This window comes from Paralichthys olivaceus, chromosome 8 (assembly GCF_024713975.1).
Source record: "Paralichthys olivaceus isolate ysfri-2021 chromosome 8, ASM2471397v2, whole genome shotgun sequence".
Lineage (NCBI taxonomy): Eukaryota > Metazoa > Chordata > Actinopteri > Pleuronectiformes > Paralichthyidae > Paralichthys > Paralichthys olivaceus.
In genome coordinates this window covers 13,608,820-13,631,275 of record NC_091100.1, presented here as the reverse complement: position 1 = coordinate 13,631,275, position 22,456 = coordinate 13,608,820, and the positions used below count along the sequence as shown (strand labels likewise).

Sequence of the window (22,456 nt, the reverse complement as noted above, 5' to 3'; positions counted from 1 at the left end):
GGTCTATGCAGATAATTTGGGTTATGTGCAGGACTAGTTGTTGGCTGGGTGCACTGACTGCACCGTCTTGTCCTGTGTGCCAGGACACATAGTTAAGATAAAATAATCCTTTATTAGTCCCACAGTGGGGACATTTGCAAGACCTTAAAGACTTGATTAGGTCTCAAGACCGTTTTTGCTTCCGCTTCTGATTTCCTTAACTCTGTGAGGACACATATTTCTGCAAAATGATGAACTATTGCTTTAAGAAAGGGAATGGGGAAGAGGAGGGGGGCTGGCAGCTAACCCATTTAAATCCTTACAAGTCAGGATTAGGATTTGAAAAAAAAATCAGCTTTTGCTTGTATTGTAATTAGCTGCAGCAAATTGCCTTTTGAAGTTGTGCTGCCTCTCCTGGTGGCTCCTGACCACTGGGTGTCATCCAAGCAATAAAAATGCCAGAGGAACATACTGCTGCTGCATGCTGCATGACTCACAGCTGGGCTTGTGTGTGTGAGAGAGGAGACCTTGGCCTGTGTGTGCTGGTTGTGTAATGAGTTAGGAATGAAATCTTGCAGGGGCCGGACTTCATGATACACCCATTCCCCTCAAAAGAGAAAATAAAAGGCCTTTAGCAGAATAGAGTTATGCACAATTGTGTTGCAGAATTGTGCAGCAGTAGTGACGTGAAGAAGGTGGAGGGAAGGTTTGATTTAAAGGTTTACAGCAGGAAGAGTGTGAGCATGGTCTCTCAGGGCCTTTGGACACACACACACACACACACACTGAGAGAAATGTATGGAAGCACTGCGGCACCACTGCGTGTACTCATGGCCGCCTGGCTGTGCGTTCAAAGAGGAGAAGCGGAAGATAGGAGGAGGGGAATGACTCCACCGAGAGAGTAGGAGGAGGAGGGAGAGAGGACGGTTTCCTTTTCTGTAACACGCTGCCAGATCTCACCGGGAAACGGAGCGAGGGAAGAAAATAATAGGCGAGAAAGACAGAAAGAAAGAGGAAGATTAGGAAAAGGAGGAGGAACAGAGGGAAACGCCGCAGCCTCTCTGTCCGTCCTTTTGTCGCTAGTTGGTTTTTATTTATTCAACAAAAACAGAAACCCCTCGTCCCTTTTTTTCCAGCGGAGCCTCGCCGACTAACATGGGGGGAAGAGAGAGCTCCTGAGGCGGATCGACTTCCAGAGAAAGCCCTGATATGTGGAGCCAGATAAGACGCGAGAGGAACGAGGCGCAGGGGGAAGACATGTTGAGGGCTCCGTGCTCGTCTTGAGGAAACACGTTGTCGAGCTCCGGAGAAAAGACAACAACAACAGGAAAAGAACCGAGGAGGACAAATGGACAGCAGGCGGTAGGCTGTGTTCAGGAGCCAGTGTTTTTCATCCGTGTTTGTTCAATTGGTTTGTTGTGATCTGAAAAGACGGAGGCCTCTCAGGCAGCCCCGCAGTAAATAAATCCACGGTCAGCAAACAAGGGGGCTACAGCCGAGAATCAAGCCCACAGACCCTCGTCTATTCCAAGGGACGTTTTCTCCATTTCAACCACTGGAGTCGAATTATTTAATTGGAGTGTTTTAGATTAAAAAAGACATTTCCAGATACATCAACTCTTAAGGGGGTCATAGAAAAGGCCCAGTGCAGTGACACTACCTGGCTGCATTAATTATTATTAGAATAATAATAATAATTAAAAGACTGTTTTAACTCCAGGCAGCGCAGAGGGTTTTCAGTTCAGAGAGAGAGAGGACACAAAAAGAAGATTTTTAAATGTTAATGTCGACCGACGTCGCCTCCATCATGCTGCCTGTGTCCCGGGGTCTCATGGACCGGGATAGAGAGCTGGACGCCATGGCCGGGGTGCACACCAACCCGGGCGGCGCTCCCGCAGCCGTGCGAGGCATGAAGCGCGGAGACCCGGAGCCCGACGCGCAGACGGCGGCCGCTCTGGTGGACTCGGCCGGCGCGGAGTGCAAGCGTCCCCGCATGGACGGTTCAGGAGGGATCGGCGAGGTTGGTCAGGTGAGTGTTTGTGTGTGTGTGTGTGTGTGTGTGGGGGGGGGGGGGGGGGGTATGTTTGTGCAAAAAAAACAGCAATGCAGAGACGATCGTACCCTGCTGTGCACAAGCGTGGTGTAAGAAAGTCGTCATGCATGGTACTGTTATCATTTCATCAAGGATTCTGATATCCTTCACTACACCATGCTTTCATTTATTAAACCACGTTTCCCTGTTAAACCAGTTTGCTTGTGTAAATTGAGGCCGCATTTAGTTGTATGCAGGTAGCTGCAGCAAAGGGGCCACCATTGGGCCCAGTCCATTCTCAGCACTGCAGGAAATACCTCCACAATTCTCAGCCTGAGCCTGACCCTACATGCTGTGTAAAGGGAGCATTGCAGTGGTCCACTCTGAATGCAATCCACGGTGTTCACTGAGCTGTTCCACTGTAGCTGCTACATTGCACCTCCAGGCATTGGCTTCAGGTTTGAGAAGGAATTGCAACAGTAATTTGTTGCAGTCTCAATTTGTATGAAGTCGACCTGCAGTGTTTGCCGGGTCGTTACATCGGAGCCCGGAGATCCTGCTGCTTCACAGCTCTTCAAAGATGCTGTTTTAATGAATAATATCAGTGGAGCCCAGGCAGAGTTCCAGCAGAGGGTAGGAAACATAAACAAACTTGACCTTTTATTATGCAAAAAACCTCTTCACCATGTGGAGTAATGCTGTGGACAACATTCGGTTTGGAATGGAAATTGATGTCAGTGTTTGGTTATGTGATCTTTTTGGAGTTGGAGCGGGCGATGCAAAGATATGCACTTTTATAGCAATGCAATGCACTCATCCAAAACATAACTGCATTCATTCTGAGTGGTTTTATCAGCATTAGTTCTACAGTGGTTGGAAGAAGCTCTGATTCTGCATTTGACCTCTCTTAACCTATTTCTTTTTAAATGTCAGTAGAATCTATGAGCTGTATTATTTCCACAATCGTCAAACATGTCTTGACAAAGCACCAGAGGAGGACAGAACGATGCTCGGGACATCGTTACAGTATATTACAAAGGGGCAAAGCACTCCTTTTAAAAGATAGAAAGCTTTATCCCACACCATGAAAGCACCAGTAATGGAGGTGAAGTGGTTTGCTCCTGTTTGGAAAACTAAATGGATGGCTTTACATCGCCATGCTGTCTGTATGTGTGTGTTGACAGACAGGCTTAGGAACGTAATGCACTTAAAAACAGATGTGTGTGTGTGTTTGTGTGGGAAAGAGAGAGAGGCACGGATCGATAGCTTCAGCACCTAAAATGTATTGAACGTGAGCTGGCTGGACAGTCCGGAAATGAGAGTGGGAGAGATGCCCCCTCCCCCCTCTCCTCCATGCCTCTCAGTTGGTGCAGGAACAGATTTGCCCTATCACTGGCAGTAAAGAGGCTTTGTTTCCAGCTAATGGGATCACATCTCATACTGGAGGGGGCATTATAACCACACTGATCTCTGAGATCCTTATCTGAGGCAGTGATTTTACACAACACACAGGCTCATGTACAAACACACACATCAGTAAGATCCACATGAAGATTAAACTTATACGTGTATAGAGCGACAATGATTAGTCAATGTAGTAACTAGTCGACAGACAAGTATAATTACAGGCAACTGTATAATAATTCATTGTTTAAAGGTTCAGTGTGTAAGATTTAGGTGAAAGGAATTTTTGGCAGAAATTGAATATAAAATAATCCTAGTGATGTTTTCACTGGTGTGTTTCATCTAAATTGTATGAATTGTTGTTTTATTTACCATAGAATGAACCTATATATTTAAATATTCTATATTTACATGGAGGGGGTCCTCTCTGTGGAGGCCACCATGTTTTTTACTGTCGTCCAAACTGGACAAACTAAAACTTTTGAGTTTTCATGACAACTGAAGTTCACCACAGGTTCTCTTTCATGTTGGGAAGAAGAAGGGGAGGGTGTATCCAGCTGCAACATGCAACTTCACCTCTAGATATCACACTAAATTTTACACACTGAACCTTTAAGTGATTTTTTTCCTTAAATGTATTGATTATTGATTTCCTGTATTTTTGAATCGCCCATATCTTAACGTACATGGCTGTTGGTTGGACAAAATAATGCATTTGGAGATATCATTTTGCAGTTTTAGAAACAGGTGAACGTATTTTCTGCTATTTTAAAGTATTTTCTATAGAGTAAATTATCAATAGATAAAATCATCTGTCAATCAATAATGAAAATAATCATTAGTTGCATACATTTGTTTTTACTGCTGTGACATAAGTTTGATAGACCTTTTTTCCACCACTTTACTGTCGTTTGAGCTGCACACGCTGAAACAGTCGTCCTCTGATCAAACTGTGTTTATATAAAACTCTGTGGTGTATTTTAATTTACCCTAACCTGGTGACGCCATTAATACTCTACAAACAAACCGGGATGTGACGTCCAATTTTCCTGCTTTTTAAAAGCACTTGGCTCTTCAAGAAAAAAAATCTATAAAATTGCACACAAGCACTTCTGTAAAGCTAATCCTCAGAAGAGGGTAAAGGATGGAAAGTATTACAGAAATCCATTCTCTGGCTCTTGTCAAGCATCGTGTCTCCATTCCTCCATCCTTTCCATCCCTGATTTAAAAAGAAAAAACACATTTATTTCCGACATCAAGGCAGGAGGTGAACTCTGACCTATAATTCAAGCCAACACAATAGGGTGTGGTTGTGGTGAAGAGCAGGCCATTTAAATGGCTGCAGCCAATAATGGGATCCTTCCCATTTGGCCACTGACCCTGCTGTTTTTCTCATTAGCTGCTCGGGTGTGATGTCATCGCAGTGCGGGGGTGGAACGCGCTGTCAAGTCGGATTTGCAAAGTTTTAGCGGAGCAGCAATGCATGTATAAGTCAGTGCAGCATGCACTATATGACTGAATGCTCAGCTAACACAGGCAAATACAGTCAGTGGAAGAACAAATAAGCTGGGTGCATTGAACAAGTTCAAATGTTCACTGCTGCTCATAGAAATCAGATGTTGACCTGGAGCTGACTCAGTGCTCGTCCATAATGTAGATTCTAAATACCTATGAAGCGTTCTGTAAAAGCCACCAACAAGAGGGTTCACAATAAAAATAACTTCACATCTATGTTGCATTCCTCTGCAGCAGCAGCAAAGTCCTGCATTTTTCAGGACAACAGGAGACTCATAACACCAGCCTGCGTCTCCAGCCCTGCTCAGATTTGGGGAAATGTTGAGAGGAGGTTGTCGGCTTCAATATCAATCCGGCGTGCTGCTGAGCAGCCCATGTTTTGTTGTCACTCTGCGGAGGAACCGGGACTCTCTTTTTAACCTAATAAGGTCTTGCCTGCGGTGACAGCACTGAGGACAAATGACTTGACTAGGACATTAATGTAGGTGGATCACCCCTCTGTACTTTCATCTCGGGCCCTGCTCTGAAATAGAATGAAAACGTCAAGAAAAGAAAAATGCACTCCTGCTGCGAGTTCAGAATATTTATTTAGTTTAGGGCCCTGTTTTTCTTTGATAAATCGCCAGCAGAGGTCTGTTGACTGAATTATGTTTGAGAGACCAGCAGATATGCATCTGTACGGTCCTGTTCATACCTGGAGTTAACATCTGTTTCAGGTGATCCGTTTGTCCAGATCTCACTTCCGCTTTAGATGCAAATAAACATGTAGCTACATCAGCTCTGTTCACAAAGACCAGATGATGACAAATGACGACAGACTATGACAGGCAGGTCTGTGCCTAATGCATTTGTTTGTGTGTGTACTCGAACTTGTGTCTTTTTGAGGACCATTTTGAGTTTAGACCTTTTAGAGCAAGGACATTTTGTCCGGTCCTCACTTTCTGGAAGATCTGTATGAGGACTAAGATTTGCTTTGACGGTAGGTTGAGGCATTTAGTTGTGATGTTTAGGATAGGGTAAGAGAACAGGCACTGCGTTATGCAACTGAGTGTCCTCACTAAGATAGAAGAACAGGATTACGTGTGTCTGTGTAAGACAGAGAGAGAGCAAGCCAAAGAATTAATGCTCTGCATGCAGCTGTAGAGTGAAATGATATTTGACTTATTAAAGATAGCAAAAAATACGAAATATTAAATCAATATGTAGCAGTAGGTTACCATGTGGCCAGTTGCCACAAATATATCAACGTATTTAGTAAATATCTTTCTTTCATTATGAAGCTGCAGTGATGCAGGGGGCGTCAACTGAGTGGGCGGTCCTTCAATGTGGCCCAGGATGCATTTGCAGTCACATTGTGAAAACACTGCAGCCTCATGTGTCTCCAACTGCAGTGAAGCACTTTGTTGCTTTTGTAGTATTTCAGATTTTCATGGTGTTTGTTACTATATTAATAAATGCTTGCCTTTTAAGTTGTCTTTGTCTTCCATATCACATGGACAAAAGATTGGTCAGGAGCTTGTAAGAGACATTTTTAGCTATTTCCTGACATTTCTTGGATTTACTAAGCAAAGAAGAATGTCAACTACAAATTCATAAATAATCAAGAATCATGAGTTGTAGATATATTGTGACAATCTGTTCGTTGTTGCATTGTTTTTCCTGAAGACTCAATTGTTTTCAATACACTGTACTCACAAGATGTATTGCTCAGCTGAATAATTAAATGAAAATCTGCTAAAATGTCAAAAATGCAAAGGAGCCAAGATTTCTGCATTGGTCCCAGCATCAAGCTCGCTCTGAGTGGAGTGATGCTGCAGAGAAATAATGATCTGGACTAATGATGATGGGCAATTACGCTGTGCAGTAAATAATTACAAGCAAATATTAATTCACTCCTATCAGATCTGAAATAAATTGTGGGATAAAATTACACTTTTATCTCATCACTTTAGTGGACGTCAGTTTGATTATGTGTCATGTAAATTGCTAGCCGACGCTGCTTCATGATTATGTAATGACAGAACTGTCGAGGCAACGTCCAAGATCCACTTCAACTGCTGCAAAACACACGTGTAGGTTTGCTGAGGAAAGTTGAAGGAGGTGAGGTGGATTGAGAGAAAATAAACTTCACATCGTCCGGCAATGTGTTTGGAGGCTTAGCACATAAGTGCTCTGTGGATGAAATGGATTCACATCCTCTTGAGTGTGCGATGCGGCCTGCAGTAAGGTATGATGACTGTCTGAGCAGTGAAATGTTGTTCCTCTTCTTCTTAATCCTCCTCAGAAGAGCAGCAGACCCATGACTCGATGGAAATAGGTTCAAATCTCTCTCACACACACACACACACACACACACACACACACACACACACACACACACACACACTCACACCTTGAGGCAACATCCATCCATACAACATTTTAGTTTGAACAATTTGAGACTAAAACAATCTGTCCACACAAGCGTTTCGGCTCTGAATCAGTTTTAATCCTTGTACATACAAACACACCTGAAAACATAAGACACACATGTATGTCCCGCTGGACACGGGAATAGTCGCAGATTGATCGTCTCCTACACATGTAAACAGTTGTATCATTGTAAAATGCTGAATTTAACTGCACAACAGTTGTTGGCAAAGACAACAGGGTCAGCAACGCTTGTAATTGTTTCTCCATGTTGCGTTCTACACTGGTTGAGGCTGATGCATGTTGTTTTTTTTCCGGACGTGATAGATCTAATCAGAGGCGGTGGTGAGCGTCTATATTATCGCCTCCGATCATCACCGCTTCTGCACGTCCAGAATAAAACGTGTCCCTGGAGTTTACAAACTAAAACATGGCCAGCAGCATTTCCAAATTTCTCAGTTTTAGCGGCTCAAAAACGCTTTAGCAGAGTTGATGGGTTTTCAAAGGGAAACGTAGAAGTGTGGCTGTAGCAGCAGGGTTGTGTGTGAAAGGGATCACCGTAATGAGAAGATGGTGTGAAGGAGAAACTCTGATTTGGTTTTTCTCGCCCCTCCAAGCTCGCCTGTCCTCCCCCGCCTCCCTTTGACCACCATCTGTTGACTTCAAGTCGTTTTGTTACTGTCTCCTGATTGCTCACCCAGTCCTCCCCAGCAGTTTGGTCTTCTGTTTTTTAGTCACCCCCATCCCCCCGAAACACCACCACCACCTCTCCCAGACAGGTATCAGCTGCTTCATTTGTCACCAACAAGAAAAACATGACTAGCATCAGTAAGAATGAGAAATCATTTTGTTTTTCCTGCTCTGTGCAAGTGACTGTAGTGTGGAGAGGGAGACTGATGCACACTCATGTCGAGCAGCCTCCATGCAGCCCTCCCTCCCTCCCTCCCTCCCTCGTTCCACCCAGTTCCTTAAGGAAATTAAGCACATGACTCCGCTCATGTATGAGTCATTGTCTTTGCTCCCTCCATCTCATTTTGTCTTCCTTTTCTCTGCTGTCCATTTCCCACTGCCTCTCCAGCTCTGGTTCCTCCCCCAGTCTCTCCATCATATGAAATCCAGATGTTACCAGACGTGTGTGTGTGTGTGTTTTCACAACACCTCCTCCCTCAGTCTGACACAGTATACTGCCCTAATACATCTGTTTTTCTTGCCTAATTGTGTTTTTGGTGTTATTTTGATCCCCCTTCTGCTCAGTACCTCCAGTTCATTGAGTCTGGAGTTTGGCCTCGCTGTAAAATAAGGTTTATTCTTTATTCATGTTATTCAAGCTTCTAAGACGTGATTCATTATTTAGAGCTTCTACCTCCCAAAGCCAGTTCTCTAAGTACATTTTTGGCTGTGAGATAGACTCGCACAAAATGCGTTTTTTAATCAAGAGGACACTTCCTTCTCCCCCGCTCTCCCGACCAGGTCTCAGTGCATTTTGGAAATGTTGCGCTTAGTTTTTAGTGAAACTGCCCCATGGGGTCCGGAGTTAGATGGCTACAGTATTAATCAGGCGAACTCAAGCTGTGAAGCGTGCAGAGCAAAGTGTTTCCCTTAGGGACAGAGCAGACGAGGGACATTGGTTCCAGATGAAAGGAAGATCAGGGGGAAGGACAGAGGGAGGAGGGAGGAGCCGAGTTGTTTTCTAATCTAGTGATATGAAGCCAGAGACAGGCAAATCTGTTTTCCCCTTCAAAGCGAGCTGTAATCGCTGTGAAAAGCTCCTTTTTAATGGAATACATTAGCATAAAAGCCGGAACACAGCATAATGAGTATAAATAAAGTGAGTTACAAACTATTTTAGGGACTAGGGACGTGATTTATGTTTAATATTTGGCTCCAAACAAAATGAGTGTTTTTTTTCTTCTCTCCGTCTCTGCATCTTGTTTAACTGTAATTACTCACCAGATGTTTGATGTATCCATCTCTTCTCCACGAAGCCAGAACATTGAGAGGAATGTGTCGGAGATTGCATCAGGGGCTCACAATGCCATTTAACACCGACGGGCTTCATTCTCGCTGACACTCCTGACCTATTTATGATTTAAGAGCCGTGGTGAGACACTTGTTCTTTCTGCCCTGTCTTTCATCTCCTGCTCGCATGATCTCACTCGCCCCCGTTATCGCGTCTTTACAAGGAGACAAAAGATCCGCTAGGTGGAAAACTCCAGAGGAGATAGCAGGAGTGTGTCACCGGAGTTAATTTGATTGGGAGTCGGTAACGCCACAAGAGTCAAATATAGAGGTGCCACTAACAGGGTGTAAAGATGGAGTAAATAGAGGAAGGAATAATTCTGAGTAATAAAAATGATGTGAATTAACAAAATACTCACTATGTATTTTCTCTCTTTCAGAACAATGACCCCTTGACCCTTGGTTACCACGGCTACCCATCTCATAGTCAGGTAAGAATACATTTACATCACTAACACTTAAAAAAATTACATTATTTATAATCTCCTGCCATCCAGCCCTGTGTTTATTTCCTCTCTGGACGCAGTGTGTATATATATATACACACTGCATATTACTATATATATATACACACACACACTGTAGCATTTACATGGCTCAGTGAAGCTCTCTAAACCACAAGGTGGGGGTGTAGATTATAATTTGTCAGTCGTGTAGAAGACATGCCTCCACATCCTTCACTCCTCCAGTCAAAGCCTCCCACTCCTTCGTATTTCTCCATGCACCAGTCAGCAATATTATTAATCATCTTTCAGCCCGGAAAATGTCATTAATTTTCTTTTTTAGCACCTTGAAAAACATGCAAATATTCTTGCTTTTCTGCCCACAAACAAACAAACGCATAACAGAAACAGAACCTGCATAAAATGTCGTGTTTGTTATTCTGTGTGTGAGAGTGTGAGTGTGAGTGTGCATGTGCGCAAGGCCACAATCTGTTTACTCTTGTTTGTATTAGCCTGCTGATTGTGTTATTAGACTGCTCAGTCTATGTGGTTAATCCTTAGATCATCCTCCGTTCATCCACTCATCCTCTCATGCTCTGCCCATAATCCCCTCATCCCTCACTCCCTGTGACGCCCAACAACCTCTGGCTGCTTATCTGCACTTCATCGGCCCTAAGCCTTCACTCGCACACTCCTTGTTCACTGATTTTTGCTTTCCCTGGTTGTACTGTGCTGGTTAGAGGCCAATTAGCCAGTTTTCATTTTAAGGTTCCCTTCCCTAATGATAGTTTTCAAAGAATAATCATAGTGGACTGAAAAGCTCTCAAGTCGGGATGGAAGAAAGCCGGTGATCGACTTCTTCAGGGACATAGAAGTGTGAACTGGCTCCTGACCGGGAAAGATGGAGAGAGAGAGAGAAAGAGGCAGAGAGGGAGTAAACAATACTGGGCAGCGTTGGCTCCCTCAACACCAAGGTGCTAAACTGTCAACAGCAGTGTGAGAATGATGTGATCAAAAGCTCCTTGAAGGAAAAGCCTCGAGAGCAGCGGGACACGTCAGGGAAGCTGTTTGCACATGTGGAGGATGAAACTCTTTCTGGCGTTATCTGTCTGTTGAAGTAACGTCTCCTTATATAGGTAAATCATCTGCTAATGGTTTTATTCTAACATGACAGGACGTACAGAGACTGAGCCAAGAGTTAGTGCTGAAAAACATGGGTAACTTGCCAAATGCAATAATCTTTTGGATTACAGGCTTGCAGGCGTCATCTGTGATAGATGTTAAAACATGTTTTATCAGTGATGCCTGCTTCTCCCACTGCTTTTCATCTTAATTAATGTTTTTCATTAATATTTTATTGGAGAGAATTTAAAATTCGGCTTCTTACTTTTAGCATGAGCAGCAGCAAGTAGTATTTAAAATAGGTTGCAACTGTTATTTAGTTGCTATTTGCTCAGAAGTTGTTTGAAGCAATCCGCTGGATATTTACATTAAACAGGCAACATGATTGAAATTGAATTTTTTTTTTTCCAAGAAGCTGCAGCTTTTTCTTTTTCGGCTTCAAAAGACATAAAGACACATTTTTACCTAAGGATGTGACACAAAAACTAGTTTATTTGCAATCTCATATTTTATGTTTTTTAAAAATACTTCATTTGCCTTCTGTAGTATGCTCCTTAGAAGCACAGTAGTTGTAGTAGCTTTTATTTCTTGTATCTATTAGATGCTTTGCTAAGGACAAATACTGGCTTTTATGAGTTCAGTAATTCCATGTTTGAAGACATTGTTGACTCTTCTTTAGCCTTTTCTTTTAAATAATGTGACATGATAAATCTTCTCAGCGGGGTTTGTCTGGCTTTGCTATCAAGAAATATACAAGTCGTTCTTCTTATGTAGCTGCTCACGGCTTGTTTTCCTGAATGTATCTGAGAAAAATATTTGTCTCGTAGCTTGTAAGTGCAAAACTTAATTCACCAACTACTTTCTGACTTTATCTGTGGTTTGGTGATGGGTAGGTGAAAGAGGCTAAAATGTCTCCAGAAGCTGAGGGGGACAGTAGAGTCAGGTGATAATTATCTTAAAAACCCTGTTTCCATCACGGGCCAAATGACTCAGTGGTAGACACAGGGTTTTTTCGGCTCTGGTTCTGATCGGCAGTGATAGAAACATGACACCTGGGAGAACACGCTCATTTCTTCTTCTTTATTTTTGCTGTCTAGATGCTGAAGCAGCACATTTTCAGGTGCAACATTATGACGTGCATTGAACTTGCAGGCGTTGGCGCGTAAATAGCCATCAACATTTGTTAACTCATAGTTTTTTTTTTTACAATGTGCATCACAGGTTTGTGTTTCTTTGAATCGTGCAAGATGAAACATTTAAAAACCCAACCTGCAAATTTTGGAAGTTTGTGACTGAACCTTTTGCCTTTTGTTTTTTTTTAACTATTAAGAAAAAAAACCCTGATCAGCGCAGCTTTAAGGATTTTTAATTTATTCTGACTGTTTGCAGACTCAAGCTGTGTTTTTACCAGGGCAGTTGCAGAGATACGACTCTGGTGCTAATTTAAACATAAGACAAAGATGTAAAATTGCCAGCACGTTTACGTAACAAGGTGCATGTCTGAGAGGGGCGAGGAAGAAACGAAGTCTTCACTTGCTCTCCCAATGGTGCCAGCAGCCCCAGTTAACTCACCTACATGGAGAAAGAGAACAGAAGGAATGAGAGAGAGAGAGAGAGAGAGAGAGAGAGAGAGAGGAGGGAGGGACTGCGACATGAGAGGAGAGGGAGGGAGGGAGGGAGGGAGGGGAAAGTTTGCAGGTGTGACAGAGGAGGGGGGGGCGTCAGGCTATCTGGGTGAGAGAGAGAAGGAAGACTGGAGGAGAGACAGAGGAGATGAGCAGGCAAGGGCACGGCAGCACAACAGAAGGCTGGGGGTAGAGAAGAAGCAAGGAGCGAGTGGGAGAGGGAAAAGAAAAGAGTGAGTGGGAGACAGAATAGAGAGAGAGAGCGAGAGAGAGAGAGAGAGAGCAGCAAAGAAAAGAAACTAAGCAGGGGAGAGGGAGAGTGACAGGGACAGAGGCCAGAGGAGGAGGAGGTGGGGAGGGGAGGGGTGGGGGGGTTGGTGGTGGCGGGGGGTTGGCAGGGCAGACAGAGCGAGCGGGGGCAGAGAGAGGGAGATTTTGAATCTGTGAGACAGACAAGAGAGACTGAGCTGGTGAGGTGACACAGAGTCGGAGAGAGGGAGAGCGAGCGAGGCAGCGCGATAAGAGGAAAGAGGGAGAGAGGAGCGGCGACAGTTGGGAGTTGTTGCACAGAATACGATGATGGGACTGTACTATCCCTCCGTGCTGTCGGTGAGTGTGGATCCCGATACCTCTTCATATCCCTCCTGTGTGTGTGTGTGTGTGTGTGTGTGTGTGTGTGTGTGTGTGTGTGTGTGTGTGTGTGTGTGTGTGTGTGTGTGTGTGTGCGCGCGCGCGCGCGCGCGCTGTATCTCTCCGGGCTCCACTGTACATGAAGAGCGGCATCAGAGCGGGCAGCTCTGTCACTGAGCATGAAATGTTAATTAACTACTAACAGATGAGGACTCTACTTGACCCCTTCACTCGAGCCAACCAGTCAGGGCATTTCAGCTTCCTGTCAGGACTTCGGCGGACAGTTGCTGTACGAGGTACATATGAGCAGTGGGGACCATCGGTGTCGCGGGCGTAGATGACAGCGAGGATGCAGGCTGGAGATCGTATCGCTACAATTCTGATTTGCCGTGGTGAAACGCACGAGCGGCGGCGTGTTATTGTGGTTGTGGCATCTGTTCTCTTGCCCCGAGCGAGAAGCGCACGCAATGTGAACATCAAGAGGCTGCCACTGCCAGAAACCTTGTCCTGCCATGTATTATGTATGCTCTGAAGGATCTTATGTGAACGTATAGTTCGTGCGGCGTGTTGGTCTGTACAGCTGGATGAAGCGGTGTGGCGTGTTGCTCCTGCAACTCCTCAGATATTTCTGTGGCAAGAAGCAGTGAAAGAATAGAAGGGGGGGGGGGGGGGTAAGTGGGGAAGAAAAAGTCTGTCGTCTTCTTTATGGCCCCTGCAGCTGTCTCTGTACATCGTTCAGGCCTGTGAGTGAGAGGGACAGGTGTCCACAGAACAGTTGTTTCTGTCTTTTTTCTTCTCCCTCGCTTTCTCTCTCTCTCTCTCTCTCTCTCTCCTCCTCCCCTCAGCATCTCCTCTATTCAGCTAACAACACCTCACTGTAATTTCTGTGTCACACATTTCACAAACACACAGACGCTCAAGCACACAGTGGGCTGCAAAGTTGGTGCATGAAGTGTCTCCTTCATATCATTACATTTCATTTAGTGTGAGTCAGGATGAGTGTGTGTGTGTGTGTGTGTTCCTGCCTTTACTTGTGTGTATGTGTGTGCACACTTCTCTTTCAGCTGTACCTTGGATTCCTGCTTTCTTTACTATTTGACCTCTTTTCTCCCTCCTCTTGCTCTCCCTGGGGCTGTGGCAGCTGTTATCTCAATGTTTTCCTTTAAGAGTCCATGGAAGAGAGGGGGATGGGTTGGAAAAGAGGGAGAGAGAGAATGGGAGAAGGAGAATAGAAAATTGATTTTTGAGGTGACGGGACACCCTCGGCCTGTTACGGGGAAGCCCCGCGGATGAGGACACTGCAGAGACGGACGCACGAGCTGAAAGAGATTGAGAGCAACGTCGAGACGTGACAATATTGTAGGTCAACTGGAGGGAGGTAGTTTGCTTGGTGACGCAATCATAGGCAGTAAAGCTGACTTTGCAGTTATGCACATTTGTGTAAGTGTTCAGAGTTGCCTCGTGGCAGGAGTAATTTCTTTCTTTCTAGTTCTTTCACAGCATTACTTTCTGCTAATATTTTTTGGCCTGTGCAGAAGGAGGTAGAGAGAGCTGGAGTTGCACGTCGGGTGCAAAAGACAGAAATATTTTCTCAAGCCCCACCTAAGCGTGTGCCCTGAGGCAAGGGAGAGACGCCAACCTGCTGCGAAACTATACACACCGCCACGCACGCTCGCATGAACTGTAAACGGATAGGGAGGATTCACCCACCCAACCTCCCCCTCGACCAATCTCCAAATCTCGTTATTGATTCTTCGCAGGGTTAACAATAATGGCCATTAAATGATCCCAGTGAGCCGTGTTGCCGTGGCAACCTCGTATGAGTCATTCATTTTGTACAGATTGTTCGAGGCTTGAAGGAAAATGTTGAGGGGAGAACCATGAGAGGTAAACACCTTTGGCACTCTGCTGTTAAAAAAAAAGAAAAGAAAGATAGTTATGAAATTGCTCAAACTTGGAGCTGCCATAATCGCTGTGCTTCTTTAGCAGCTATTTGCATTTGTAATGGCTTTGAAAAGAAAAGAAGATGCCTTTGAAATAGATAGGGATTGCCCTCGCTGACTCAGTGGTGGTGCGGTTGACAGTGACAACACTGTCCTACGGCCGGCTTGTGTACATTTTGAACACACACTGGACAACAGGATGTATTAAAACAGAGCATCGAACAAGACAAACCAGTTTCATGGTCGTACCTAATGTATTGAAGGAGGTGTGTCTTGTTTGGTAAATACATGTCTGTGAGTTTGTGTGCTCACCTGCATGTGTTTGTTTGAGGCTGACTGTGGACAAATGGTGTCATCATCTTTTTGTCTCTGCGTGTTTATCTTTCATTAAGTTCTGCAGCGGGCCCAGACTGACCATTGATACAGAGATGACAGGGGAAGTCAGTGATCGTGTGTGAGTGTGTGTGTCGTACAGGCCTGTGTGAGTGTGTTACTGCACACATGTACAGTAAGTTTAAAGGGGGAGCGTCCCAGAACTGGAATCATATGTGACACTCTACAAGGGAAAAGGACAGCTGGGGGGAAGGGGGCGTATTGGGAGGGGTTTCTTTGATGAGCAGACATGTTACCCTATAAGGAGATGGGAGATGAGTGTGGGAGGAGGAGCCCGGGTGCCGCCGATATCCCGTTGCTATGGGGCAAGTGGCCCTGATTGACACGTGTGGGGGCGGGACGTATGCAAAGGGGTCCCGTCTGGATTTTATGAAGCGTAAAGAAGCGAAGCGCAGAGCAGAGAGAGAGAGTGGGAGGATAGGGAGAGCAGCAGCAAGAGGAGCAGAGAGGAAGAGTGCAAAGGGGGGAGGAGGAGGAAGAGTGATGGAGGAGGAAGAGGGGCTGACGCGGGGATGGAATAATTTAACAAGAGGGTGTCTCCTGGCTCATCGGTATGCCGCAGAAGCGTCTTAAGCATTTCTCCAGCTGTTTGCAGCCTGGGTAACTGCAGCCAAGATGGGAGCTGAAAGCAGCTTCCCCCAGTTAATATGATTATTGAGCCAAAATATGAACGCCTGCTTAACGGTATGAATCACATTTTCCATCGTCAAGTTTGTTGAATTAGGCTATAGACTAATGGCTCAAGGCCCGAGAAAGTAAGATCCTGAAATGTCATTATTCATGTGAAATGACCCGGTGCTGCCCCAGTTAGCTCTTAGCCATGTTCCTCTCCTTCTCTTCTCCTTTCCTTTCCTTCTCCTCTCCTCTCTTCTCCTTTCCTCTCCTCCCCTCTTCGTCTCCCCTTCTCCTCCGCCTCTCCTCTTCTTCTCCTTCTTCTCTCCTCCTCCTCCTCCTCTAGCGTAGTGAGACTGCTGCAGACAAGCACATTTTATAACATGCCTCCTCAGACACACTTGCCGCTGCTAACTGACCCGAAAGTAAGCCAGCTACAGCTACTGCTCTGAGTCACTGGCTTTGCCTGGCCAACGCATACACTTACACAACCCTTAACGCCTCAACGCCAGGGGAGTGTGTTCACGAGAAAACACACACACTGACATGCACACGACATGTACACAAACAAAATGTAGACAAATGCACCTCGCACAGTTTTACTTGTGTCGCAGGGCAGCACTTCTCTTTAGATTGCCCAAGAATACCCTCCCTATCAGTCTTTCTCTTCTTTCTTTTTTTATTCTATGTGAATTAATTCGCTGGATGCTTTTATCCTTGCAGTCAGGAAAAGGCCTGTAACTTGACGTTTTGAGAGAGCAGGGGAAAAACAAGAGGCAGCAGCACGCAGGCCCACACTATTTTTGTAGATACCAGGCTGTTGACACAGTGTATCAGGTAGAGAGAGAGAGAGAGAGGGGCTGTTGAGATGTGGCTAAAATGAATCTCCTCTGAAAAGGCCAATCGTCGAACACAAATACAAGTTGTTTTTTTGGCTTGTGTTCCCGCTTCTATTTTGGTCTGGCAAAGGGAGCAGCAACAGCCGGGGTTGTCCATTCTCCCGCTAGGCTGTAGTCTGCTTCTGTGTGTGAGCAACAACAGCGCGGAGGATGTTCTGATATGACAGAAAGACAATTTGATCCTCAGTATAGCCTGAGAAAATTAGATGTATATATATATATATATATATATTTATAAGCATCACAGACAAAGGGAAAAAAAACAGCTCCAGAGTGTGCAGCATTAAAATCCAAGTCACTATCGTTCTGTCTGAGTTGCATCACAACTTGTCAAAACCAAGACTGACTCATGTATAGTCGAGTGAGTTGTGTCATGAGTCATAAATGTTGGGACTGGAGTACGACGACACTGAAGCCGTGCGGAACATTTTGATGCAGAGTAGGAGGGTAGTTTCCCGACTATAATATGATGAAAGGTACAATTTTATTGCTTTCACTCTGAACACACAGCTGTGCTTTGAGATGACTGCTAATGACAGCATGCGGGTAATAACTGTGTGTATTAAGTAGTCTGCAACAAACCAGTGGGTGGCCCCAACAAAACAACAGACAGGTCAACCTTGCCATTCATACAGCTGCTCTTTAAAAAGGTTGTTTCAGACTTTACCTGCATGAACACAGAATCTTCTTTTTTTTCGCATTTCAGCACTTGACCAGTGTTCAGCGATCAACTCTCCCTTTTTATGGTTGGCGAGGGTCTAGTAAAGAAAAGTCTGAAATGTAATAATCTCAATTTTAAGACTTAAAAAGTCTTAAAGCTTCGGTCAGTAGTCCTAGAAAAGCTAGCAAGAGCAAGCAACACTTTGAAAATATGCAACCAGTACATCCCACCCCCTCCCATCAAAGCTACGCCACCAAAACACATGAACGTGCACTGACTGACAACTGATAGAAGCTGAGTCAGCGTGACTCGCTCGCTAAATTCTGGTTATCGTCTCTGCTTCAGCGGTGAATCTCTCTCTTGCTGAAGGCTCCAGTCATGCACAGTGAGAGAACGGGCAGGGTGCACACAGGCAGGCAGGTCAGTTAGCGAAAAAACATCAGCAAATTTATTCACATTTTAAACGATTTTATTCAGTCCGAAATGAATTGGTCGTGTTAATTACAGTCCAGAAACAAAAGACCAAGCCTTAAATGTTAAAATCATTTAACGCTAATTCTGTCTGTGTAATGTGCTGTATGTAATTGCTTACTGTGATAAAACTACAAACAAGACCACAATGGAACAGATCACTGATTATCTTCAATCCTCTGTCAGAATTTATCCTCAGTTTGGTTGTAGGGAAATCTATGGATACTGTCTCTGCCTGTAGTTTGTGAGATAACGTTTTGAGGGTTATTCTCTACTCTGCTCTCTCACCTTATCTTCAATTATGTGGAAGTGTAAATAATTCCTCATATCAGTCTCGACCTAGATCTTAAACTTCATTCATTATGGTCTTAAAAAGTTTTGTTGAAACCTGCAGAAACTTTCTGGCCTTTCTAGCAGGACTAAGGAAGCGGGTCCAGTTTCTTCAATCCAGATTCTCATCCAGGTTAGCTCCTACCTGGTGACCCAGAATGACTTGCTCCACCCGCTATCACTTTCACCCCTGCAAACACAGTTTCTCTGCGATGAGCCGATCGGATGTGTATCATTCAGCGTGTTATGCATTTTGTCTCCCGCACTTAAATCTGCCTGATCCACACTGGCACAATCTTTTTTTATAGTGTCTGCTCTTGTCTTCTGTCTGCATTGAGCAAATGTAATGAATTCAGGATGTCTCATCTGAGGATTGCAGCTCATGTTCACATTATTACAATCAGTGATGTAACAGACTGGAACCTTTTTTTTTTTTTACAACAAAGAGAAGCATCTTCACATACTAAAATTCTTCTGGTCTAATTTTGAGCTCATGTTAATTAGTTAGAGCGTAAAATTTTAGCTGCCATTCACAGTAAACAAAGGCGGGAGGTGAAATTTATGGAAATATATGCAGTATGGGAAACACCTGGAAATCATCTATCCAAAATTCTTTAATGTGCAGTAAAATTAAAGATCTTGACGCTGTATATTTGCATGCATATTGGTATTATATAAGCAAAACCCTGATGAGTCTTAATAATGAACTGTGTAACAGGCAGATAATGAGCGAGCCCAGGTAAGAGGAGCTTGTGCTGCTACATGAAACACGGCGCAGAGGGAAAAGTTGTAAATGATCATTTAGCAAAATCTTCATTTGGATGCTGCTGAATGAGATTGGAAGCAGTTCATACAGCTGCAGGGTGCAGATGAGCGGACACAGCTGCCATCTGAACATGTGAATGAAGTTAAACTTGGACACTGTGGTCAGTCATCTGGCAGCGGTATTGTGCAAGTGCCAGGCACTGACGACGGAGAACGTGGTTTCTATTCTGGTGGAGGCAGTGACTCCTCACCTGGAAGGAGAGCAGCAGCAGTTTATGGTTTTACAGCGGCTATGAAAAGCGGAGTGTGGCTGCACAGGTTTGTAACAGGCTTATAGTGCTGAGATTGGTGATAAACATGTATTCACCGCCTGTTATCAGGGCAGGGAGGGAGGGAGATAAAGGCATTGTCAGTTGTGATTAACCTGCTGAAATCACAGCAGGCAAACCCGGGGCTGCTGTCATAAGAGGTGGAGTTCAAAGCAAAGAGGAGCTGCCACCAGGTGAAGTAGTTTATCATGGCACCGCGATTTATTTTAATTAAATATGTGAATTAAGGATGACTCTTAAAAATGTCACTTATCAGGATAGTGCTGATGCCACAGATATGAAAGGTTCCACTCTGGTTAAACTGCTGAGAGCCATTTATTTCAGAACTAGAACAGCAGATACCTTCACCAACCCCAACAGTCCCCTTGAATTTAATCAAGCGGCACCAAATTTCACTCACTCATAGATATCAGTCCCCTTAATTTTTTTCATCTAGATCCATGAATTATTCTCTGGGAAAATTGTGATAATATTGGAACCCACCCTATACTGCAATGTTGAAGAAAATGAAAAAGATTCCTGAATCTGCCCCCTGATCTGGATATACACCAAAATTGAATGGGTTCCTCACTGACCCATACCACATCCTTCCACCAAGTTTCGTGGAAATCCATTTGTTTGTTTTTGTGTAATCTTGTCCACAAACCAAAATTAAATTTGTTCATAGCAATTATAACAATCTATATCTTAAATTCAATGCATTTTATACATAATAATATTATAATTAAAATAAGAAACATTAGTGGTAGGATTTGTTCATGAATGAAGGTTTTATTCATAGTAAATACACATGTGACTGTCGTTAACTTCCGTTGAAGCTTCCCTCTATATTAATTATTTGGATTCACTGAATTTTACATGCTGCCCCTTTTTTAAATGTTTTATTTTAAATGTATGAATCAAGCTATTAAAAGTTGTCTTGGTTTAAAAGTTGGTTAATACATAATTTCCACCCGACAAAATAGGTTTTAAAGAAAGACTTCTGGATAAAAAGACGCTCTATAAAGCAAAGGTATAATTAATTTGTTGTCATCAACATGACAAGATGTTTAAAAAGTAATTACCGTCTACCCATAAAAATTTTTATCGCTGATGATTTCTTATTTTGGGTCTTATGAATATTCAGTGTAACACAGAAAGTGCAGTTGTATTGACTTTAGTTCACCTGTGCTGATGGCAACACAAAGTTTCTCCTCGCTGCTCTCACTCGTCGCAGCTCGACCGCCGCTGCTCAACCGCCGCTGCTCAACCGCCGCTGCTCAACCGCCGCTGCTCAACTCTCATTTCAAAAATATCGAGGTGATCTGCGGCGACTTAGTGCATCCCCCCAGTTTGTCACAGAGTCGAGGGGCCTGGCTGCCATGTCACAGGTGTGACGCTGAGAAAGGTCAAAATCAGGGAGACAGATGGTGTGCACACACACACACACTTTTAACACTCCCAAAGGGACAGTGATCTATTGTGCAACTCAGATGGGCATCGCTGCAGCCTGTCAGTCACACACACACACACACACACACACACGCACGCACTGACCGTAACCACTGACCCACAAATCTGCTTGGATCAGGATGGATGTCTTTTAAATCTGTTTTATCACCTATTTTGTTTATATAATTAAATAGTCTTAATATCGCTATATATTTTAATGTGTCTTGAGAGATAATGATATATATATATATTACAGTTTTTTCCCCATAACATTTCCTCAGTAACATATTTTAATAGGATATCCAGGTTAGAGAGTTGATGTAAAAGACAGTGATGGTCTGATCAGAGACAGGTTGTTCCTCTTCCATCAGTCATCACCTTTTATCATCCATCCCCCCTTCCTCTCTCTCTCACTCTCTCTCTCTCTCTCTCTCTCTCGTCCCTGCTGTCTCCCTCTGCTCTCTAACTGTTACCATTTAGGGTATCCATGCCCCACTGCCAACAGCGAGGAATGTGTGTGTGTGTTGTGTTACAGCCTGTGTGATGTTTTTTGTGTCTCCACCATGTGTTTGTGGACGCTTGTATTGTTCTCCTACGCACTCCAACGTTGGTAACTCACACAAGTATTTTCTGGGGGTAATAACGTACACGGAGCACTTATATTCAGGCTTTCTCAGTATCAGCTGGCCTTTGTGTGCAAGCGTCAAGGTGTGTGGGCGCTGGTGTGTCAAAGGTTGTTTGTGTGCAGAGGCGTTTGGGAGTGTGTGAGTGCGTGTGCGCAGGCGTTAGTCACTCGCCATTGTACGACACACTGCGCATGGAGGCATTTGACCCTCAATAATAGATGTGGCTGCAGTGAATATTTAATGAGTGGGGGTGTAGATACATGCACACTTTTACACACATACACAAACTCACGGGGAAATGGAAATATAATATCCACGCCTGTATGACTTTTGGACTGAAGCTCTTAGGGAAGTGGTCTCTGTGTGATGGAGTTATGCTCTCAGCAAAAGATACAACCAGATGTATTATTTTTCAGCCCCTTTCTTATGCTTCTCTCACTTCCTTCAAACAGGGCTCCCAGGATAGTGCTGGTGGTCAGGAGGGACTCGTACCCCCACCTTTCTCCGCATTCCCTCCACCTCCTCCGCCACCCCCCCAGAACGGCCTGGCCCTGGATTACGGGGGAAGCCTGTATGCAGCGGGGGCTGTGCAGGGTCCAGTGGAAGCCGGTGGAGCAGCTAACAGCGCTGCCAACGCCGCCAACAGCCTCAGTGCCCAAGTGAGTGCCAGCCTCATTCTCTGGGTGTAGTCCACATCAAGGCTCCTGGACATGGAGCATAAAAGTGTGTAGAAATGTTCATGTGTTGTAGATGTTATAGATTTAAAATGTTGCACCAATCTGACTTTTTCCACACCACTCCAGTTCTGATACTCAAGG

At 44.3% G+C, this 22,456-nt stretch overlaps 1 protein-coding gene across 6 annotated transcripts in view; it reads left to right on the top strand.

Moving 5' to 3' along the window:
- Positions 1 to 725: 725 nt before the first annotated feature.
- Positions 726 to 22,456, top strand: part of rbfox2 (RNA binding fox-1 homolog 2) — a 36,926-nt gene continuing 15,195 nt past the window's right edge. For 2 of the 6 annotated variants that reach the window (XR_002202606.2, XR_011243787.1), the window contains exons 1-3: positions 748 to 2,008; positions 9,739 to 9,789; positions 22,091 to 22,297. Coding sequence is in view for 4 of the 6 variants with exons in the window: in XM_020084227.2 (XP_019939786.2) it covers positions 1,757 to 2,008; positions 9,739 to 9,789; positions 22,091 to 22,297 (510 nt within the window). In the remaining 2 variants the exon portion in view is untranslated. Of the gene's footprint in view, positions 2,009 to 9,738; positions 9,790 to 12,932; positions 13,158 to 22,090; positions 22,298 to 22,456 lie in introns of those variants that run through there. The other 4 variants (XM_020084227.2, XM_020084228.2, XM_020084226.2 and 1 more) reach the window with 4 other exon arrangements.